Source organism: Arachis duranensis, chromosome 7, assembly GCF_000817695.3.
Source record: "Arachis duranensis cultivar V14167 chromosome 7, aradu.V14167.gnm2.J7QH, whole genome shotgun sequence".
Taxonomy (NCBI): domain Eukaryota; kingdom Viridiplantae; phylum Streptophyta; class Magnoliopsida; order Fabales; family Fabaceae; genus Arachis; species Arachis duranensis.
The window spans coordinates 69,110,589-69,133,918 of NC_029778.3; the positions used below are offsets into that span (position 1 = coordinate 69,110,589).

The 23,330-nt window shown below is 37.5% G+C and overlaps 2 protein-coding genes across 2 annotated transcripts; one reads left to right on the plus strand and one right to left on the minus strand.

The window, feature by feature from the left end:
* The first annotated feature begins 14,489 nt into the window (after nt 1-14,489).
* On the plus strand, nt 14,490-17,816 carry LOC107458658 (subtilisin inhibitor CLSI-I). The gene is made up of 2 exons (XM_052252214.1): nt 14,490-14,669; nt 17,333-17,816. The coding sequence occupies exons 1-2, from the start codon at nt 14,603-14,605 to the stop codon at nt 17,560-17,562; spliced, it is 297 nt and encodes a 98-aa protein (XP_052108174.1). The 5' UTR covers nt 14,490-14,602; the 3' UTR covers nt 17,563-17,816.
* A 374-nt stretch (nt 17,817-18,190) lies between these two features.
* Nucleotides 18,191-21,408, minus strand: LOC107458631 (calmodulin binding protein PICBP). Its single transcript, XM_016076844.3, has 3 exons — nt 20,875-21,408; nt 18,632-20,399; nt 18,191-18,481 (listed from the first exon to the last, which is right to left on the minus strand). Exons 1-2 carry the CDS (start codon nt 21,193-21,195, stop codon nt 18,642-18,644), a joined length of 2,079 nt encoding a protein of 692 aa, XP_015932330.1. The 5' UTR covers nt 21,196-21,408; the 3' UTR covers nt 18,191-18,481; nt 18,632-18,641.
* Nucleotides 21,409-23,330: the final 1,922 nt, after the last annotated feature.

Sequence of the window (23,330 nt, forward strand, 5' to 3'; positions counted from 1 at the left end):
GGTTCTCGATCATGTTGGAATAGAATCCATTGATTATTTTGCGTTTGTCATCACGCCCAACAATCGCGAGTTTGAAGCTCGTCACAGTCATTCAATCCCGGAATCCTACTTGGAATACCACAGACAAGGTTAGACTTTCCGGATTCCCATGAATGCCGCCATCAATTCTAGCTTATACCACGAAGATTCTGATTAAGGAATCCAAGAGATATGCGCCCTGTCTAAGGTAGAACGGAAGTGGTTGTCAGTCACGCGTTCATAGGTGAAAATGATGATGAGTGTTACGGATCATCACATTCATCAAGTTGAAGTGCAACGAATATCTTAGAACAAGAATAAGTCGAATTGAATAAAAAATAGAAGTACTTGCATTAAAACTTGAGGTACAGCAGAGCTCCACACCCTTAATTTATGGTGTGTAGAAACTCCACCGTTGAAAATACACAAGTGGTGAAGGTCCAGGCATGGCCGAGAGGCCAGCCCCCAAGCCGTGATCACTGGATCAAAAATACAATCCAGGATCTAGGATTCTAATTTAATAGTAAAAAGTCCTATTTATACTAGACTAGCTACTAGGATTTACAGAAGTAAGTAATTGATGCATAAATTCACTTCCAGGGGCCACTTGGTGTGTGCTTGGGCTGAGCTTGATCTATCCACGAGCTGAGGCTTCTCTTGGAGTTGAACGCCAAGTTGTAACGTGTTTTTGGCGTTCAACTCTGGTTCGTGACGTGTTTCTGGCGTTTGACTCCAGAATGTAGCATGGAACTGGCGTTGAGCACCAGTTTACGTCGTCTAATTACGAATAAAGTATAGACTATTGTATATTGCTAAAAAGCTCTGGATGTCTAATTTCCAACGCCGTTGAGAGCGCGCCATTTGGAGTTCTATAGCTCCAGAAAATCCATTTTGAGTGCAGGGAGATCAGATTCCAACAACATTAGCAGTCCTTTGTCAGCCTCCTATCAGAGTTTTGCTCAGGTCCCTCAATTTCAACCAGAAAATACCTGAAATCACAGAAAAATACACAAACTCATAGTAAAGTCTAGAAATCTAAATTTTAGCTTAAAAACTAATGAAAACATCCCTAAAAGTAACTAGACCATACTAAAAACTACCTAAAAATAATGCCAAAAGCGTATAAATTATCCGCTCATCAAAAGATGATTTTCAAAAAAGAAGCGAGAGAAATAGAACGGAAGTTTTCGAAAATAGAATAGAGAAGAATTAGTTAGGAAGTTTTGAAAAAGAAGAAAGAGAAAATAAGTAACTAATTAAGAAAGATTTGAAAATAAGATAAGATTTAAAAAATATTTTATTTTTAAAATTTGAAATTTGAATTAGGAAATAGTGATGTATGATGGTTTACAAAGTGCTATGAACAAAATGGTTAGATTCAATGGATTCTTCCGTACAATTTTCACTTTACAAGTAAACCATCATACATCACTTTTCATCAGAAATTCTTGGTTTCTGGTTGACATTCGAACTCCCAAATTGCAGACTAGAGTTCATTGCCGCCACACTATTCGGAGAGAAATTTGTACAAGATGTGTCCGGTACGGGTTGAGAGATGGATTGAGAACTTGCGGGTTGGGGCGGATGCCGAATTCTTTGACTGGAGCAACGAGGGGGGAGATACCTGCAAAGACACTCCGACGCTCAAGGCAAAATGGATCTGAGAGGTATAAGGTATGTAGAATGAATGTCGTATCTGAGAGGAGCTCAGAGCTCCCTTTTATATAGGTGATGGTGAGTATCTTATCTTATCTTATCTGGCTAAGATAAGGGAGTCCTTTGAATTTGAATGTTGGTTAGGAGCTCTAGTGGGCCAGTTTCAGGCCTTCTAAAAGAGTGATAGGCCATTTCAAACATAAAATCTGTGGCAGCGGGAGAGTGAACAAGGTCGGTCTTCATCGCTAGAGGATACGGTTTTGGCCATTCACAACCTTCCTTGATATGCCAGAATGGGAGGTAAGGTTCTCGGGGATTTACTCGACGGGCCTGCCTATGGCGGAGGGGTGGCGTGTCGGGTCTTTAGAATGGGTCAGTTTGTAGGGTTTGTTAGCCTCGTAGTTTGTGTTGCGGTTGGTGTGAACTTTCTGTCTTCTTGCGCTTGTTTCATTTTCAAATGTGTGTTGTCAGTTGCATTTTTTAGAGAAAGCACTTATTGTGCGAGGGGGCTTGGGCTGCCTTTCCAATTTTGCCCATCTATATCTGTTGGTTGCAAAGGGTATTTTTGGTTTTTCATTCTTCACAACCATGTTGGTTTTTTGCTTTTTCTTCCTTCGTCCGTTTCAATTTTCCAGTCTTCCTAGTTTCATATCCACTTCACTTTTTTCTGCTTTATTCTGCTTCTGCGCATTTTGGCTCTGTGTTTGTGCTGTCTCTCTGCTCTGCCCCCATTTTCTGCCAGTTGCTTTTATCAGGTTGGTATTCTATTTCCACGTCTTTCATTTTTACTTTTGTTTTCCTGTGTTGGGGTTACATTTAGTACTTCTTTTATCATTGTTTTTCAAAAATAAAGGTAGTAATTTTATTTTGGGGAGGATGAGCACCACTGCAGGCTTAGTATTCAATAGATGGTAGAGTTTTTCCTTTCTTCCATTGTTTTTTGCTGTGTGGCTTTGGTAGGCTGATAGTGGTGCTCCTCCTGTTTTTAGGCATGTCTCAGCGAAGAAGGGAGGGTGTGGGTGCTCCAGCGATTCCGACGGGGGCGTCTCCCGCCTCTATTATTGGGTGACCTCTGATGTTTGGGGGATGCCGTCCCAGATAATGGAGGCAGATCTCCGGTGGCTTCGTGACCAGGGGCTGTTTTTGGGGGTGGCGATGTCAAGCGTCAATATGAGCTCGTTGTCCCCGGGGTCGACGAAAGGGTTTGTTACTTGAATTTAGACTCGCCGACCGTTCTAGACTGGATGTGGGTATACGAGTTTATGTTACACGGCTCGGCGTACGGTTGTTGTTCTTGCCCTTTGTTCCGGTGCTGCTGAGTGGGTGTTTCATCACCCCGTCTCAGTTGCATCCAAACAGTTGGGCGGCCATTCGCTCCTTCGAGCTCGTGTGCGAGTACTTGGAGCTTCCCGTTTTGGTTAACGTCTTCCTTTTCCTTTTCTTGTGCACTCTTCCGACTAAGGAGGGGAAGCACAAGAAGGGATACATGTCTTTTAGTGCTCAGCCGCATTGTCGTATATTTGGTTTGTATGAGGATTTCTTTCACGATTTTAAGAGAGGGTTTTTTAAGGTACGCCCTACTCAGAGGCAGCACCCTTTTTAGTTAACACTAGAGGGGGAGCGTCAGTTCCCGACCTACTGGAATTTTGGTGCCGGTCTGTTGTATCTGACTAAAGTTACTTATGAGGGGTTGTCCTCGGAGGATCAGGATATCGCTGATGTCCTTTGGCATCTCTTTGGGGAGTGTCATTTGCATCCTCGGGATGTTATGGGGGATTCAAAGGCTTGCCGTACTTTTCTAGGTGTGTTCTGTTGTCCTTTCTGTTTGTTGTCTTCCTGATTTGGTGATTTATATTTCTTATGTTTTCTTTTCAGTTGAGATGGCTGGCGGTTTGACCACTTTAGCGAGGTTGAAGGCTGCCATGGACCGGGAGATGGCTTCGGAGGCTTCCCCTTCTACTCCTTCGTCCCAATCTGCAGATGACTCTCGCGCCGTGTCTCAAGAGGTAGCCGCGCCCGAGGTTGGGGGCGATGTTCACGTTGCTTCAGGCCTGGTAACTTCTGGGGGTGATGAGGAGGTAGTCGTGGTCTTGGCATCCGATGCTTCTCGGAAGCGAAAGAGGCCAGAGGAGGTTAGTAGTGAAATTCTGGAGGAGGAAGGGGGTTCTGTTCCTTCCGTGATGGACCGGAGGTTTGATGCTCCGGCTTTCATTGACCAGCACTTTATGCCTGGCACTGAGAAATCCTTTCATGATTGTGACATTGCTTTTCAAGCAAAGTCGGTCTATCGGGCCCTTCTTTGTTTCGCTGTGATCGTTCGGAAGGCCGAGCCCATGATGTCTCAGGTGGGTCTTCTAGATAAGAAGCTGCATCAGTCCCAAGCTGAGGTGATAAAGGTGAAGGAGCAACTTGCGGCATTGTATTCGGCTAAGGAGAAGGTTGTCAAAAATTCTGAGGACGCTGGGGCCGAGCTTCTCCATCTGTCTGAGGTTGAGACTTCTCTGTTATCTCAGCTGGGCGGAGAGCGAAAGCGGGCTTCCGACGCCGAATCTCAAGCTGCCGTGCTTCTTGATGAGGTAAATATTTTGAAGGCTAAGGTTGCTGCTCTGGAGGTCGAGACCGAGGGTCTGAAGAAGGAGAAGGTGGAGCTGCTGGCGGATGTAAAGAGCGCTATTGCTGCTACTGAGGAGACGATGAGGGCCCAAGCTTCGGTCCTTGCGCCGGACGTGGATGTGTTCGTGATGGAGGCATTTAAGACTGTCCGTGATGGCCAGATCTTCGATCTCCAGTAGGCTTTTATTGTATCTTTTGGTTGTATTCTGAGAATTTGTAGTTTTATGTTGGTGTTTTGGCCGTGTGGCCATGTGTTGTGACTTTTGTTGGTATCTTAGCCGTTTTGCCCATGTTGTGATACTTTGGTGTTTTATCGAATTTGTGTTTGAGGTCGTTCGGGCCAATTAAGGATTTTGTGTTTCAATCATCCTCGGTTATTCTTGAGTCATTTTGTGTGACTCATAGTGGAGGGGTAGGTCGTCGTTAGGCCGTTTGTCCGTGTTGTGTGGATATCCGTTTTTTGGCCCCGGGGTGATCAGTCCCTGGTGGTGGCCATTTGTTTTTTAAAAGGGGTTTATCGTTTTCCAAAATAGAGAGGAGGAGGTGAAATAAACTTTATTTTAAAATACCGGGCTTCATTAAAACCCTCCCATGTGGGTGGGAAAGTGTACCCGGTAAAAAACATTTAATTAATTAATGAGGTAAAAAAGTACAAGGGAAGGGTAAGTTTAAACCTACGTTTTCTTAAGTGTAATACCGTCGTAGGTTGGCGACATTCCATGTTCTCGGTACCTTGGTTCCATCGAGTCGTTTGACTTTTTGTCTCCTTTCCCGATTATCGCCTTGATTCTGTATGGGCCTTTCCAATTAGGGGTGAGTTTCCCTTCTCTGAGGGTGGGGACACCATGTCGTTTCGTCGTAGGATGAGATCATCGGGTGTGAATTCCCATCAGACTACGTCGCGGTTGTATCTTAGGCCGATTCTTTGCTTTAAGGCTAGCTCTCGCACATGGGCTATGCTTCTCACTTCGTATGTGAGGTCCTATTCTGCCTCTTCGTCGTTGCCCCCGATCGTTCTTCTAGGGCTTGGATCTCCGACTTTTATTGGGATAATGGCTTCTACGCCATATGTTAAGCAGAACGGGGTTTTCCCTATGGACATCTGGGGTGTGGTTCGGTATGACCAGAGTTCATCGGCCCATAGTTCTTTGGCCCCGTCGAATTGTTTCTTGAGTTCTTTAACTATTATCTTGTTCACCGACTCCACCTGTCTGTTTGTCTCGGGGTGTTCCACCGAGCTAAAACGGTGGGATATATGCAGCCCCTCCAAGAATTCTCTAAATTTTTTTATCGGTGAATTGGGTTTCGTTGTCCAAGATTGCGATCTCGGGGATCCCGAACCAGGTTATTATGTCTCTCCAAAAAAACTTTCAGCATTGGGTTGCTGTGATGGAGGCCAGGGGTTCGGCCTTGATCCATTTGGTGTAGTAGTCGATGGCGACGATGAGGTACAGATGTTGTCCGGGTGCCGTGGGACAAGGGCCGACGAAGTCGACGCCCCATGTTCCAAATGGTCGGTCTGCCATTATGATATTGAGCTGGTGTGGGTCGGCTTGGTGGAAGTCAGCATGTATCTGGCACTTGCTGCAGTTCTTTACCTGCTGCATGGAGTCCCTGATAACCGAGGGCTAGAAGTATCCAGCCCAGATAACTTTCTGGGCCAAGGTTTTGCCTCCGATGTGGTGGCCGTAGCAGCTTTCGTGGATTTCATGGAGTATGTACTCCATGTCCCCGGGCTTGACGTACTTGAGTAAGGGCTGCAAGAATCCTCGTTTGTATATAGTTGTCCCGTCACGATGGTGTAGTTAGCGGCTTCCCTTTTTATCCGATTTGCTTCTTTAGGGTCCTTGGGTAGTACTCCGTTAAGGAGGTATTGTAGGATAAGGGAGGTCCATGATTTCTGGTCAGAGATCGGTAGGCCGCTGTTGGTTGCGGTTGATACAGACAACGTTCTGGCGATTCTTGGATTAGCAACCAATTTTCTTGTCCTGGCTTGGTGCTGGCCAGTTTTGAGAGTAGATCTGTCCTTGTATTTCGTTCCCTGGGGACGTTTTGTATCGTTACACGATCGAATTCTTCCTTTAGCTTGTTTACTTTGTTGAGGTATTGTTGGAGTAGGAGGTCCCGTGTTTGGTAGTCTCCGTTAATTTGGGAGCTGACTACCTGTGAGTTGCTGCATACCTCCAAGATTTTTGCGCCGACCTCTTTGGCTAGTGTCAGACCGGCCAAGAGAGCCTCGTGCTTTGGTTGGTTGTTGGAGACCGGGAACTCATACCGAACGGATTGTTCGATCACAATCCTGTTTTGGCTTTCGAGTATCACCCCGGCTCCCCCAAAAGTGGTGTTGGATGAGCCGTCTACGTGCAGCTTCCAAGTTTCTGTGGCGGGGTTTCCTAGAGTCATCTCGATGATAAAGTCTACCACGGCCTGTGCTTTGATCGCGGTCCGAGGTTCGAACTTTATTTGGAATTGGGATAGTTCTATGGACCATGCTAGCATTCTCCACGCCAGATCGGGCTTATGTAGGACTTGTCTGACTACTTGGTCGGTTCGGACTGTAATGGGATGAGCCTGGAAGTATTGGCGAAGACGTCGGGAGGCTGTGAGGAGTTTGAAAGCGAGTTTCTCAAGGCGGGAGTAGCGTGACTCCGTGTCTTGGAGGACTTATGAAGTAGATAGGCCGCTAGGCCCTATTCTCATCTTTTCGGATAAGTACCGCCGCAAGTGCTTCTTTCGTTATGGATAGGTATAGGTAGAGGACCTCTCCTGTTTGGGATTTAGCAAGAATGGGAAGTTCTTCTAGTACTTTCTTGAAGTGTTGGAATGCCCCTTCGCACTCTGTATCCCACTTGAAAGGAGTTCCTTTCTTCATAAGTTTGAAAAAGGGGATCACCTTCTAGGCCGACGCATCGAGGAAACGGAATAGGGAGGTTCGTCGGCCGGTCAGTTTCTGGATGTCTTTGAGATTTTTGGACTTGCCATTTCAAGGATAGCTCTACACTTCTTGGGGTTTGCCTCTACCCCGCGTTGTGTGATCATGAACCCCAAGAATTTTCCTGCTTCCATTCCGAAGGTGCGTTTTGTCGGGTTAATGCGCATTTTATGCCTCCTTAAGGTGTTCATTACGAGCTTAAGGTTGCCGAAGGGTTGTTTAACAGATTCAGTCTTGGTGAGCATGTCATCTATGTAGACCTCCAGATTGGTCCCAGACAGGCCTTGGAATATCTTATTGACGAGCCTTTGGTAAGTGGCTCCGACGTTTTTCAGGCTGAAGGGCATAACTGTATAGCAGTACGTGCCGTTGGGGGGTGATGAAGGCCGTTTTCTCCTCATCGGGTCGGTGCATGGGTATCTGGTTGTACCCATAATATGTATCCATGAAGCTGAGATATTGGTGACCGGATGCAGTGTCTACTAGCCCATCGATATTTGGTAGGGAAAATGCGTCTTTTAGACAGGTTTTGTTTAGGTCAGTGTAGTCGACGCACATCCGCCACTTTTCATTAGCTTTTTTGACTAGCACGATGTTAGTCAGCCAGATCGCATAGGAGAGTTCCCTGATAAAGCCCGCTTTGAGGAGGGCTTTGACCTGTTTCTTGACCTTGGCTGCTCGGTCGGGGGACATTTTTCGTCTCCTCTGCGTCACAGGCTTGGCCTTAGGATCTACGGCTAGTCGGTGGGACATTAGGTCGGGATATATTCCTAGCATGTCAGGGGGAGTGAATACGAACAAGTCTCTGCTCTGTCGTAGGAGGCGCAAGAGATCTTCCTTAAGGTCATATGGGAGGTTCCTGTTGATGAAAGTGATTCTTCTTTGGTGTGTCTGACGAACGGATTTTCTATCGGTAAAGAAATTCACAAATATAATCGCGTTGTAAGTATAGTTTCTAAACCAACGGAGAATCCTTTCGTGCAAAAGTTTTGGTTGTCACAAGTAACAAACCCAGTCAAATTTATAAACCGAAGTATTCAAATCTCGGGTCGTCTTCTCAAGGAATTGCAGGGAAGTATGATTTATTATTGGTTATGAGTTGTGTAAATTGGGGTTTTGGGAATGAGAAATAAGAAGAGTAAATTGTAGAGAAAATAAAATAATAACAATAAAAACTCTTGGCAAAGTATGAGAATTAGAAGTCCTATCCTAGTTATCTTTATCAATTGTGATGAGAATTGGCTTTTGCTCCCACTTGGTCAACCTCTAACTATGAAGGTATATTAAGTGGATAAATCAATTTGATTCCTCAGGTCCTAGTCAATTCCTAAGAAAAGACTAGAGTTAGGGGAATCCAAATCACTTAGCAAAGAATTTCAATTTTCAATCAACAAGAAGTTTGATAACTCAAGTGTCTCTAATTACTCAACACAAGCTAAGAATGTAAAAAGCTAAATTAAAATCATATATTTGAAATACCTCAAGTTATATTAAATAGAAAATCAAATTAAATATAGGAGTCCATAAATCAAAGTAATAGAATAAATAAAAGTAGAAATTAAATTAAAGGAACATTGAACCTGGTATGAAGAAACAATTCTAATGACTAAAAGAAATTCTAATCCTAAAACCTAAGAGAGAGGAGAGAGCTTCTCCCTCTAGAAACTACATCTAATCCTAAAATTGTGAATTATCAGCTTCCTTAATGAATGGATGCATTCTCCAACTTTATAGTCCCTAATCTATGTTTTCTTGGCCAAAAACTGGGTCAAAAACAGCCCAGAAATTGCCCCCAGTGATTTCTGGTATGTACAGGTCGCTGCAAAGTCACGCGGAAGCGTCGTCTACGCGTTAGCGTGGATTGGGTTTTTGCCAGATCATGCGTCCGCGTGATCCACGCATTTGTGTTGCCTGACTTTGGGGAAGCTATAACAAATTATATATCGTTGCGAAGCCTCGAACATTAGCTTTTCAACGCAACTGAAACTGTGTCATTTGGATCTCTGTAGCTCAAGTTATGGTCGATTTTGTACCAGAAGGTCAGACTGGACAGCATTAGCAGTTTCTTCAGTTTCTTGTATTCCTTCCACTTTTGCATGCTTCCTTTCCATCCTCTAAGCCATTCCTGCCCTGTAATCCCTGAAATCACTTAACGCATATATCACGGAATCTAATGGTAATAAGAGACGATTAATATTAGCAAATATAAGGCCAAAGAAGCATGTTCTCAATCATATCACAAAGTTAGGAAGGGAAAATATGAAACCATGCAAATAGTATGAATAAATATGCAAAGGCTTGATAAAAACCACTCAAATTAGCACAAGATAAACCATAAAATAGTGGTTTATCAGTGTCCTATTTGTAGTTTCTCCATGTCTCCCTCTGGTTCCAGTCTAGGTTGTCTGTCTTGCCGGGCATCCAGGTCAGCTAAGAATATGTCAGCCGCATCGTAAGATCTCTTCTGTAGGGCTAGGCTGGTATTGTTGCATTCTACTGCAATTTTCTGGTCTCCGTGGATTGTTCCGATGGAGCCGTCCTCTGTGGTGAACTTCATGAGGAGGAATTTTGTGAAGATGATGGCAGAGAGGTCGTTGATTGTTTTTATTCCGAGGATAACATTGTAAGCGGTGGAGTCCTTGAGGACCACGAACTCGGATATGATTGTCTTCCTTTGGTTTATCGTCCCTATGGTGAGGGGAAGGACGATGGAACCGTCTGGCTTGAGGAAGTTGTCTCCGAGTCCGATGACTCCGTTGTGGTGTGTTTGGAGGTTGTCGTTGCGGAGTCTGAGCTTGTCGAAGGCTCCTCTATAAAGGATGTTGCAGTCTGCTCCGGTGTCCACCAGTATTCTTTTAACTAGCCCGGTTTTAATCTTTGCCGAGATGACGAAGGGGGCTCTTCCACCGAAGTGTCATGTTGGTAGTCCTCGGGGGAGAATGTTATTTCCTTACTGGTGGGGACAGATGGGGTTTGGTTTTTGACTGCAAAGATCTTGAGATCCTTCTTGAGTGCTGATTTTGATTTTTCCAGGGTGTCTTTGCCTATGATGATGTTTATGACTATGGTCGGGTCTGTCTCTGGGCTTTCCCTGGGGGCTTGTCTCAACGTCCTCGGGTTGTATCCTTCTCTCTCTGGTGATCTGTCTCTTTCTGCGCGTTTTGGTTCCCTGATGATTTTGGCGAATTCGGGAAGCTTGCCCTCTCATATACCTTGTTCGAGAGCGTCTTTTAAGTCGAAACAGTCTTGTGTCCTATGTTCGTTTCCTCGGTGGTAGTCCCAGTATAGGGTTTTGTTGCCACCCGTTCTTTCCTTAAGTTGTCAAGCCTTTAGGAGGATACCTCGGTCTGCTATTTGGTGGTATATCTCAGTGATCGGGGCTGTTAGGGGTGTGTAGTTAGAGAATTTTCCAACTCTGGAAGGTCGGTTTCTGTTTGCCAGTTTGGGATGTTCCTTCTGGTTTTCTCTTGGTGGGGGGGTTATGGCGAGGTGCTGTGTGTTGCCGTGCTGCCGTTTGTTGGCAGCTACAACTTGGTTTACCTCTTCGTCGTTTATGTACTCCTTTGCGATGCCCTGGATCTCATGCATGGTCCACACTGGTCTGGTAGTGAGGTGTTTCCGAAAGTCTTCGTTCATGAGTCCGTTAGTTAAGCAAAGGCTTGCGGCTGAGTCCATGAGTCCGTCGACTGTCAAGCACTCATCGTTGAACCGGTCAAGGTATTTTCTCGTGGACTCATCCTGTCTCTGGGTAACTCTTATCAAGCTGATTGGGTGTTTGGCTTTTGTGATTCTGGTGGTGAAATGGGCCATGAATTTCCGCGAGATATCGTGGATGCCAGTTATAGATCCCATGGGGAGGGCGTTAAACCATTTAATCGTGGGTCCAGCTAGGGTTACCGGGAAGGCCCTGCATCAAACTGCGCCGGCGGCCCCTTCCAGGTTCATCCTGGCCTCGAAGGTCGTTGGGTGTTCCTGGCCTTGGTTCCGTCATACTTCATATCCTTGTGCGTTTGGCTTCTCGGTGTCGTCGGTCGTCGTTTGTGTCATGTCGATGACTCGGGTCGCAGGAGACGTTGCGATCGTACCTCTTGCTGTGTCACCGTTCGAGCGAATTATCGTGCCTTCTGTTATTCGCGTTGCGTTGGTGTCCCTGGTCGCAAGAGACGCTGCGATCGTTCCTCTTGTCAAGTTGCCGCTCGGGCGACCTGCCGTGTCTGGTTTCATGATGAGAGCTTGATTTGGAAGTCGCGTGGCTTCCATTTTCGGTGTGGTGCTTTTCCTTAGTTGCCACTCGTCCCTCGAGTTCTTGTACTCGGAGGCAGAGATCTTGGATTATCTGGGCTGTCTTTTCTCCCAGGTTTTCGGGGGCCCGTGTTTCGGGGCCGTTTTCCTTATTTTGTGGTGGGTGGTCTGGCGAATAGCACTTGCTATCCTTCCATGGGATGTAGCCTCGCAGTGTTCGGGAGTTGGGTTCCTTGTTCGGGAGTTGTCATGGTGGCTTGGGGACTGCTCCTCGAAGACATCCGCCATTCCGTCTTGACGTTGCAAGTCCCACAGATGGCGCAAATGTACAAGATGTGTCGAGTACGGATTGAGAGATGGATCAGGAACTTGCGGGTCAGGGCGGATGCTAGATTCTTCAACTGGAGCAACAAGGAGGGAGATACCTGCAAAGACACTCTGACGCTTAAGTCAGAATGGATTTGAGAGGTATAAGGTATGTAGAATGAATGTCGTACCTGAGGGGAGTCCAGGGCTCCCTTGATATAGGTGTTGGTGAGTATCTTATCTTATCTTATCTGGCTAAGATAAGAGAGTCCTTTAAATTTGAATGTTGGTTAAGAACTCTAATGAGCCGATTTCAAACCTTCTAAAAGAGCCGTGCAGTTTGGTCCCAAATAGTCGGGTTTAGAGGCTATTCCGGATATAGAATCCATGGGCCGGATCCATAACAAAATTCAAGTGAAAAATGAAAAAATTAGAATGCCAAACTATAGAATGCTACTATATATATTCTTTTTCTATCTCTCATTTAAATCATTTTATCATCTCCCTCTTTAATTGAAGTTCTAAGTATAGCTGCTACGATTATTAGACTGGAATTTTCTTAAATGAATATTTAATTTCAAGTTCTGTTTGATAGAATTAATTTTAAGTTAGAAATCCTCTATAATTTTGATTAAATTTTGCCTCTTTATCTTTCACAAAATTTCCATAATTTCTCCTGCACTTTCCTTATCTTGAATAAATTCGTTCTTCCATTTAATAGGTATAAATAGTAAAATTTAATTAGTATATATCACACACTTCTTAAAAAGAGAATTACTAACAAATATCCTTACGATATTTATTAAGATATCTAGAATAAAAATTTATACGTCAAAATATCTTATACATTTAATGTTATTAAAAACATTAAAATCTTTTCTTAAATATAAAAGTTTCTATTATTACATTCTTAACAAACTACAGATATTTTTTTATCTAAATGAACCGTAATTTAAAATCAAATAATATTGAGTGGATGACATATAATTATGAGTAAAGACCCAATCTCGTTTTTATCTATTTCTACGAAGAATAAAGTAATTTTTGTCTAAAAAAAAGATATTTCGACTCTCAACCTTTTTATTTTAGGATAATACGATTTTTTTATTAAAAAATTTATTAAATAATAATAAAATTTAATTTTGTGGGAGTTTTATTTGTATTTTGTGGGGAGTTTTAAACCCCATAAAAAATTTTTCAATAATATAACCAATTACTACCACTACTACCATTATCTTTTTCATCCTCATTATTATCACTCCTACATCTATTATTTTTATTGTGTAACCATACTTTATCATTATCATTATCTCTTCCACCGTCATCATCACCAATACCAATATTATCAACATTAAAGTTCTCTTCTTTCATTTTTTATTTGATGTTATTTTTTTCCTTTAAAAGGTATTGTATTATAATTACTTTTTTTGTGGCATTATTTTTATCAATGGTTTTTCTTCACTTAACCATCATTGATAAAAGAATTTTTTAAAAACAAAGTTATTAATAGTTTCTGAAAGTTTAAAACCGCTACAAACTACAAATAAAACCCCTCACAAAACTAATTTTTATCAAAACTAATTTTTTAATAGAATGACCGTATTGTCCCAAAATAAAAAGGTTGAGAGTCGAAGTGTCCCTTTTTTTTTGGACAGGGATCGCTTTGTCCTTCGTGAAAATAGATAAGGATCGGATTGGGTATTTACTCTATAATTATTTAACGTGGAACAAAGTAATATTGATAGAGTAAATAGCCATTCTAATAATAAAAGATTCCGATGTTTGCAAAATTAATTATAAAAAATTGAAATTAAAATTATGTCCATACAAAATACGTTTTGTTCGACAAAAATAATCAATTATTAAATTTTTATTTATAATTCCGTAAATATTTTTCTTCTATCCTAAATTAATTCGTTCCTTTTTCTTCCTGATACTCATTCATAAACTACTTTGTAATTTCTCTCTTATTATCGTTGTCACCGCATTCGCAGTAGGCTTTAAATCAGTCACCGTCACTTCTCCATCAAAATTCTCACTGTCTCTTCATTTTCTTCTTTAAGGTGTGTTTGTTTGAGGTGAAAATGAAAGAAAGGAAAAGGGAGGAAAAGAAATAGAAAGAAAAATAGTTTTTCTTTGTTTGGTTGAGAAGAGAAATGGGAGAAGAAGAAAAATGAATAGAAAAATATTAATGGACCCACTAATTTTTTTTTCTCCAACAATAAAAAAAATAAAAAAAAACTAAATCTCTCTCTTTACTTCTAATATTATTCCTTTATTTTTTTATATAATTTATAATATAAAAATAAAATTATTTTTTATAATATTTTTTAATTTTTTTATCCAAACATATTTAAAAAAATAAAAATTTATTCAATTTATTTTTTTATTTTTTTATTTTTTTGTTCTTTATTTTTTTTTTAACCAAACATAGCCTTTAGTCATATCAACTTCTTCCTCAGTTGTTTATTTCCATTCAAAATATCAGTGTTAAAATATTTTATCGTAAAAAACTAACTATTTATATATACAACATTTGGTATTTTTGGACATGTAAAAAGTGTTTCTATGTGGCTGCATCATACCACGCCAAATGTATAGTCGAAACTCAGAAAGTAAGATGACGCGGCACGCCAAAATCAAAGAGACATTGGAAAAATCTACATTTATTGTCTGATCTACACAAATTCCAAAAGAGCTGGCAACCTTGAACATCGCCATTACATATATATTCTTCGGTTACGTTATTATTCCTTATGCCCTTCCTTATGCTTCATCCTTAAGCAAACAGCAAAACAATAGTGTTCATCCTTAGCTTCTTAATTATTATTTTTCATGGCTGAAAAAGATGGACAAAGATCAACTAATCGTCCTCTGGAACCGCCTAATGAGGGCTTGCCAAGTAAGTTCATAATTTCCAAATATTATTATATTTTGTGCAAATTAACAAGCAAAATTGATTCTGTTACGTTAATTCTTTAATTAAAAATAATATTAATTTTATTTTATCAATCAATTTGACTATAAAAAGTACGTAGTCTCTCTTTCTCTTGCCTCTTGTCAAAAGCTTCTTATATCCTCTATAGAAGACTAGAAGAGCAGTCTCCAGCCGGCTGAAAGGACAATCACAACTGCAACTCCAAAGTCCAAACCAATCCAGTGAGAAACCGAATATGTACATACATATTGTTTTTTAACAATTTTTTTTGGATGTCTTTGTTATCTTACAATTAATAATAAGAATAAATCTTTATAATTAAATAATTTATTTAATTAAGTCTAATTAAATCATTTACATATACGTGAATACACTTTTTTTTCTTTTCTTCTTAATATTTTAAATTTATACGTGCATATTTTTTTTATCTTTTTTTTCTTTTACTTTTGATGCTGTTATTTTTTCTTTTATTATCGTTGTCACCGTTACTTCCTCCTCTTCTTCTTTATTTTTTTTATTAGAATTTTTTCTCCTTCTTCTTTTATTGTCATTGTCACTACCACTACCTTTTATCTTCTTTTTCTATTTTTTTCTTATTTAAATTCTTTTATTTTTTCTTTTCATTTCTTCTTTCTCTTGCTCCTCCATTATTATTATTATTATTTTTTAAATAAAAAAATAATAAAAAAATAACTATTAAAATCGATAACATTGTTGTCGTTTTTTTAATTTAAAATAGACGATAAATCGGTATTTTAATAATTAAATCAACAGCTGATTTTTTAATTTTAATAAATCAATATCGACAAATATTTTATCAATTTTAGATAATATTATCGACAATTTTAAATAGGTAAAAATTTTAAATTTATACTATCGATACATTGATTGTCAATTTTATGAAAAATTATCGACAGTCTAGCAAGTCGTCGATTTTATTAGATTTTTGAAAATCAATATCGACAGATATTTTATCAATTTTAGATAATATTATCGATAATAAAGATGTCGCCGCTTTTATTAAATATGTAAAAATCTTAAATTCATACTATCAATATATTGGTTGTCAATTTTATGAAAATTTATCGACAGTCCAGCAAATCGTAGATTTTATTAGATTTTATTAGATTTTAGTAGATCTTAATAGATTTTATTAGATTTAATGACAGCATTTTGCCTCAATTTTTAATCTTATCACAATTTTTAATGGTGTTTCTTGGAGTATTGATGTTTCACTTTTAATTTGAGGAATTGAGGTCAGGGTTGTTTCATAAAAGTTTTGTACGATAATTAACAAGTAAAAATGGTCACTCTATAATTAATTAGCGTATGAAGAATTCTAATGGCAATTACCATTGGATTCTGAAAATCTATTAATAAACAGTTACCGTCGAATTTTTTTAAGAATTTCGCCCATAAATCCGACAGGTTTTAGTGTTTTTTTTTAGTGATAGACGTTATTCTCTATGATACTTGAAATGTAATTCTAAGATAGATGCTTTTTTATGTTATTGCAATGGATGATAAAAGAATTTTATATGAAACTTAAAAACTTATTTATCATTCACTCAATAGCTATAATACTAAGTACTTTGGATTCAATTTTTATTTGTTATAATAGATTCTATGAGAATGATCATCATGTCATCCATCCATATTTTAAAGTTAATTTGCCCATCATACTTTTGAATGCCAAATTTTATTGTTGCCATAATTTTTTTTTGTCGAGTGTGAAAAGAAGATAGGTAGAATATTCAATTAAAATGGTGAATGAGATGAAAGATAGAATGAAAATGAATGATAGTAAAAAAATAAAAAAAAATCATACATAAAATGATATTTAGGCATAATATATTATAAGATTTAATAATATCGTTTAATCCATGTAACTAATTTTACTTAACGAAATAATGCTCTGTTGTTGTGTTATAATAATAATAATAATAATAATAATAATAATAATAATAATAATAATAATAATAATAATAATAATAATAATAATAATAATAATAATAATAATAATAATAATAATAATAATAATAATAATAATAATAATAATAATAATAATAATAATAATAATAATAATAATAATAATAATAATAATAATAATAATAATAATAATCCGCCTATTCTATTCTCAAATACAATCGCTGAAAACCCACGCACACAAACAACATTAAACATCTCTCCCAATGCTTTTCATGAAAACAGAAATTAAAAATCCCTCCTTCTCATCATATCAAATGTTAAATTTTGAATTGCATTCTACAGCTACAATTACCGTCACTTGCGCAATAGCAGAAGATTGCAATTGTGGTGTTGTGATGCCCTCGGTTCTTATAATTTATCCCCACAAGAAAACAGAATTTACACGGCAATACGCATCACATAAGCCACAATGTCTCAATCGCATAAACTACAAGTCTATGATGACTTCCACAACCGAAATTTAAAACCTTGACAAATGCACACCACAGTTCCATGAAAGGTACATGCAATGTAAAAAGTAAGTGATTAATAGTTATTTAGCACTTCAGACCTGCCTGCATAATCGATAAAACTTACTATTACATACTCATATATATTTATAACATTCTATTTAAACATGTTTAGCATTTCATGATCAGGGTGTTACAATCAACTTGTGGGATCAAACAATCCCAAGAAAACAAGCTGGCCGGAGTTGGTAGGCACCACTTCCGAAGAAGCAAAGAAGAAGATAAAGGAGGAGATGACTGAGGCTGATATCCAGGTGATTCCACCGGGTTACTTTGTCACTGCAGATTTTCGATCTCAACGCGTTCGAATTTATGTTGATCAATCTGACAAGGTCATTAGGACTCCCATCATTGGCTAGCTTTTCCAGTCCATCTCGCTAATCCCTGTAAGCATACATTTAAATCATATATATTACACTTTGGTGATGGATGTTACTGTACATTGTTGTAATAAGGTCTGCTTTTTTATGCAGCCAAATGTTTTAATTATATGGTTTTATTCGCAATGACGATTGGTATAATTAGAACTAAGAAATATTTCGTTTTACTGGTCACTACTATTTTTATTCCTAACTCTTTTTTATCGAGTTATCTATCATGTCGTCATAGACAATTGTAATGCATTTTTATTAATCTTCAAAATATATTTGTGCAACTAGGATATAGAGGACTATTTTAATTTTCGCGACAAATTTTAAGAACTACGTTTATGTCTTTAATTAGTAAGGTACGGACTGTTTATTTTACTATTTCTTTGTTTTCAGAATAGTTCTCTGTTACATCTACAGTGACATCCAATAATCCAATAGTTCTCTGTTTATTCAATTTTGACAGTTTTTCAAGTATCTTACTTTAGAAGTTTTCATTTAAGTATCTAACCCAACCATGCATTAGAGTTGTCAAACATAATTAAGAACTAGCTACCTGCTTTGATCTGTATTGCATATTTCCATTTATATCATTCTTTGTCATCACAGATTAAAAATAAAATAAAATTCACATCATACATATAAGTTAGTTCTGCAAGCGTTATTCAAACAACTAGAACACCAGAGTGGAACTAAGAGACAGTTTTCCCACTAAAAGAGTATTATATTAATGCATAGAAGTTCAAACACAAACACGAGACTACAAACCACTAATATTACATAACACTAACAAATTTTACAACACCAAAGCCACATAATATAAATGGAAATTCAGCTCCTGGCGATTCATTTTCCACTTTATGGTCCATTCTTCAGCTTTCAATTCTTCTAGAGATTGGCTATGCTTCCTCTGCAAGTTAACATCGCAATATATCGTTAGTCTTAAGCGACATAGGACTAATTACTGGCACCTTAAAATTCCCAACATTTGTTAAAGAACTCTGGAACTTAGATAGAAACTTTAAAGGATTGAAGAAAAATGTAGTTGGAATTTGTTTACCATAGCAGCATCATCTGCAAGCTTGAATATGTCCTGAATGCAGATCGAAGGCTGAGGAATTGCTTCTCATGTGAGACTCTTCACATTTTGGAATTGGCATCACTATTTCAAAGGCTTCAACAAGCAGTGCTACTTTCTTTTTCCTAGCCGGAGCGAGTTTCGTTACGACTTGTCTCAGCGCAGAGTCCAGCATCCATTCCTCTGCATTCTTTCTCTCATCCATCATCTGGTGCCTAAGATCAACCTTCTCAGGTTCTTGTACTGGAACCAATGGCAGGAAATTCGGCTCTCTTGGGTCGAAATTCCTAGCCTCAACTTCATCTTCCGCTCTCTTTCTTCGCTTAATCATGATTTTCCAGTTCTTGATTGTGTCCTGCTCTTCACCACCATTCATTATGTTCCGGACAAACTTATTTGCTTTGCGTTGATCTTTCTCAAGAAAGTCCTTTTCTTGAATAACCATGGCTCCGCCTTCAGCCATATCAGACATTTTAATTTGACAATGGCTATTTTCATTTTCATTATCATTCCCTTTATCTTCTCCCATTTTGGAATACTCTGTTAACAAAGATTGACCACAATTCAACTCACATGATGCGTAACCATTTTCTTGAATCTCAACAGCTGCATTGGCAAGTTTCGGAACAGAACTCTTTCCTTGTTGCTCTTTCTTCAATTCGCTTTCTTTTGCATTCGCTTCTGGTATCTGCATTGTTTCTTCAGAAAAAATGTCATCACAATAGCTGCTAAGTATGTCATCTAACCATGTAACCGAAACTTCCTGAGAACTCTGAGACAAAGACTCAACTTTTGAGTCATTTTCGCCATCCGAAAACACCGAAGAATCAACATCCTCTTCTTGGCCAAATCCACAAAGCAGTTTCTCCTCCCATTCCATTCGATTAGCTCCAGAATCAGAATTAGACTCTTCCATTTCAACCTCCTTTTTGAGTTCTCCATCATAGCTATCATCGCTGAAGTAGCTTCCCATGCTTATTTCTTCATGAGACCACATAGTTTGATCGTTCCCTTCATCCGAATCATCTTCTGGATTTCGCTCATTTGGAACAATTCCCTTGGGAACACAATCCTTTGGATCCTCATTCTCCACAATCAAATCGAATTTTCGCAATTCAGTTGACTCTGCTTCCTTTTCCTTAGCATAGATCTCAATAAAGCCATCCATGCCAATCTCAGAGCCATTCCTTGTATCACAAGGCACCTTCATATTTGATTTCCGAGGACTCAAAGCATCAAGCATATTGCTCTTCTGCTTCTTCAGGAGTCGCCGCCTTGCTGTCACGAAATTCTTGAGCGGAGGCAAGTCTGCATGCCGGTGACCATTAAGAGAACAATAAGTGTACGGACAAACCTTGGCCATAGAAGTTCCCTCCGACTCGCTTCCCCCGGGATTAAGCATGAGGTATGCCGGAAACTTTGAGTCCTTCAATGTCGAAGAACAAGTGGGTCTGGCTGTCGATTTTTTCTGACAAGCTCTAGAAGAAGCTTTGAAACTAGTAGTCTTTGTTAAGGATCTCACCAGACTCAAACTTGATGATCTTGTCAAATTCTTTGCAGATTTTTTGTTGGAAACAGAGCCAGCCACTTTCTTTGAATCACTTGAGAATTTCTTTTGAAGACTCTTGGAATCATTAGTACTAGGTTGAGTAGCAGTGTTTTTTAGGCTCACTGGGAAAAGTTCCTTTTTCGCATGTGAACTGCTTGTGGGCTTCATGTAATTTGGAGAATTTCCATCAAATGTTCTCACCTGCATTTCGGAAACACAAATACAAGAATTAAATATGATTCTGTATGCTTCTTAAATATATTGATAAAAATTAAAAATGTTAAATGACTATTTTAGTTTTTATAATTTTACCAAATTTATTATTAACTTTTTATAAAATGAAAGTTTTTAGTTAGAACTCTGCACAATTTTAATTTTTGTAAATAGGTATTTCTTTCTAAAAAACGTTAAAGTTAACGACATATTTCTCTCCAAATTAAAAATACTCCCTCACACTTAACAGTTTTGACACCCTAAAAATTTAATTACAAAATTTAAAACAGTATATGAACCTTGTTAAGAGCTTTTAAACTATACAAATTCAAGTATAAATTTAGTAAAATTATAACTACTAACATAATAAATTTACCAATAAAAATATTAATCTAATACCTTATACGTATATAATACAATCCATAAGTAACATTGAAATGTTTGTCTACGATAGTTTTCTCACCGGAGTATTCTGCTTTTGTGGGGAAGCTGCTGGTGTAGTAGTTCTTGGAACATGAAGAGATGATGGCGGTGGCTTTCCCGGCTGGGATGTGAATCTTCTAGAAGGTGATTGAAGAGCCTCAATATCAGAAAGATTGATTGACCTTATTGGTTTCTTAATTTTCTTCTTCATGTCCGTACCTTTGCTTTTTCCATCTTGGTTCTGAGAAGACAAAGAAGCAGAAGAAGAAAGCTTCATGTTTGTGAAGCGCTTCTCTGGTTTATTAATATGATCACCTTTGATACCAACCTTCTTTAGTACCTTCTTTTGAACCATATTCATTAATTCCTTTCTCTTCCTTGGCTTTGTGGAGTTCAATAAGGGGAAGGAAAGAAACCTTGTAGTTTAAGCTTTGTTTGTCTTATGGTGAAATGAAAAGAAAGGAAAGAAAAGGCTTAGAGAAAACCAAACTAAGAACAGAGAGAGATTCTTGATTCTTCTCTGCCCTTTTGGGTTTTCATTTTGCCATTTGGGTTGGTGCTGCTTCTTAATAGGTTTTCTTTTTGTCTTAGTATTTATTCATTTATTAATTATTTATTTGTTTGTTTCAACGACTTTTAAGTGTGTGGTTCGGCAGATGATGGAATTTGAATATGAGAAAATGGCTCCTGTAACAGGCGCCTGATGCTGACTTCCACTAACATTATATTATGATTTTGGGTCTCTTAATGCTTGACACTTTTTTTTAGCACTAGTCATGCTTTTTGGGAAACATATCCCATGCAAAAATCCACTTGTTTGCTTTTAGTTTTTCATGTGCTACCTTACAATCAAAAGTTATCAACAAAAAATATCTCAAGAGTATTAATTCAGTGTGTTAAAGTGAAAAGACTTGGAAAGTTCAGTTTTTTTTTTTTATGATAATTTTCTATTTGTGAATTGTGATTACTGTTGTTAATTAGTAAAACTCAATCATTCTTTTTTCTACTCTTAATTTGTGAAGTGTAATTTTAAAAGAACATAAAATCATCTCTTATTAATGGAATAAATTGTATTTATTTTATATATTTTTCCAACAATATAAAATATTTTAGTTTCCTACAAAATTATTTTAAGTTAATATTTTTATATATTTTATTTTTAATGATAAAATACTAAAACTAAAATAGTTTACTGAATAATAATTTGATTCAGTCAAAAAATTATTTTTTACTGAATAAAAATCATGCTATATATATGTATAATAAAAATTACTCATCACGATTAAAATACATATTTGACCTCTCAAAAAAATTATTATACTATTATAAATAAATTTCATTATTCACTATTATTACAAGTTACATTATTTTACTATTACAGATTTAATTATTCTAATAATTAATTCTTTAGTTGAAAAGTATATAAATTAATAAATACATACACATATAGAGCTTGTTTAGGTGAGCTTATAAGAAAAGATATTTTTTCGAGTTATTTTTTATTTAAAAGATCTTATGAAAAAGTAAAAGTAATTTTATGTTTGGGTATCTCATGCAAAAAGATATTTTTATTTATCAATTATGTTTGGGTATAACAATATAAAAGTATTTTTTTTGTTTATTTATTACATGAAAAACATCTTTTTTTTAAGGAAAAAGACTTTTTAAAAAAAGATGTAAATTATAACTTCTCAAAAAAGATGTTTTTTTATTTTTTTTAGTGTTTTTATTGTTACTATTAAAAATTTGCCAAACACATTAAAAAATAAAAAAAAGATATTTTTACAATAAAAAAATTTTTTTTTATCAAAATAATAGCGTCCAAACAAACTTCAAGAAATTAAAAAGTAGTGTCATTTTATCAAGAAATAACGAACGATGATTTAATTTGTTTAACAGTTAAAAAAATTTCTCATCCGATCAACACTAGAACATAAAAAAAAATCCAAAAATCTATAAATGGAGAAACATTTAAATTTATATAAAAGCAACCATCATATAACAAAATAAATCATACAAAATACTTAAAATATTAATATTTAAAACCTCATTAAAAAAACATACAAAACGAAATAAATGAACCTACTAAAGGAAAAAAAAAGCCAAAAGAACGATCAAAACGTTTAAAAAAGACCATCCGACATTACATAAAAAAACATCCACAATCTAATACTCAACAAATATTCTATTTTCGACTAAAAAAAATTATTCTCCACATATAACCTATTTTACCATATAATTTTATACAAGTTATTTTTTTCTAAATCACTCTCACGTGCGTGTCTTACGCACGCACATTTCACACGCTTCTTAATTTAACAGATTTCAATCAATGTACACACATTCTTCTTCTTCTCCTCCTTCTTCTTGTTTTTCGTTATCATCGTCACCAACACCACCAACTCCTCTTCTTCCTTTTTCTTTTTTCATTGGAATTTCTCCTCCTCCTTCCTTTTTCTCCTTCTCCTCCTTATCTCGTTGTTGAAGATAATGAAT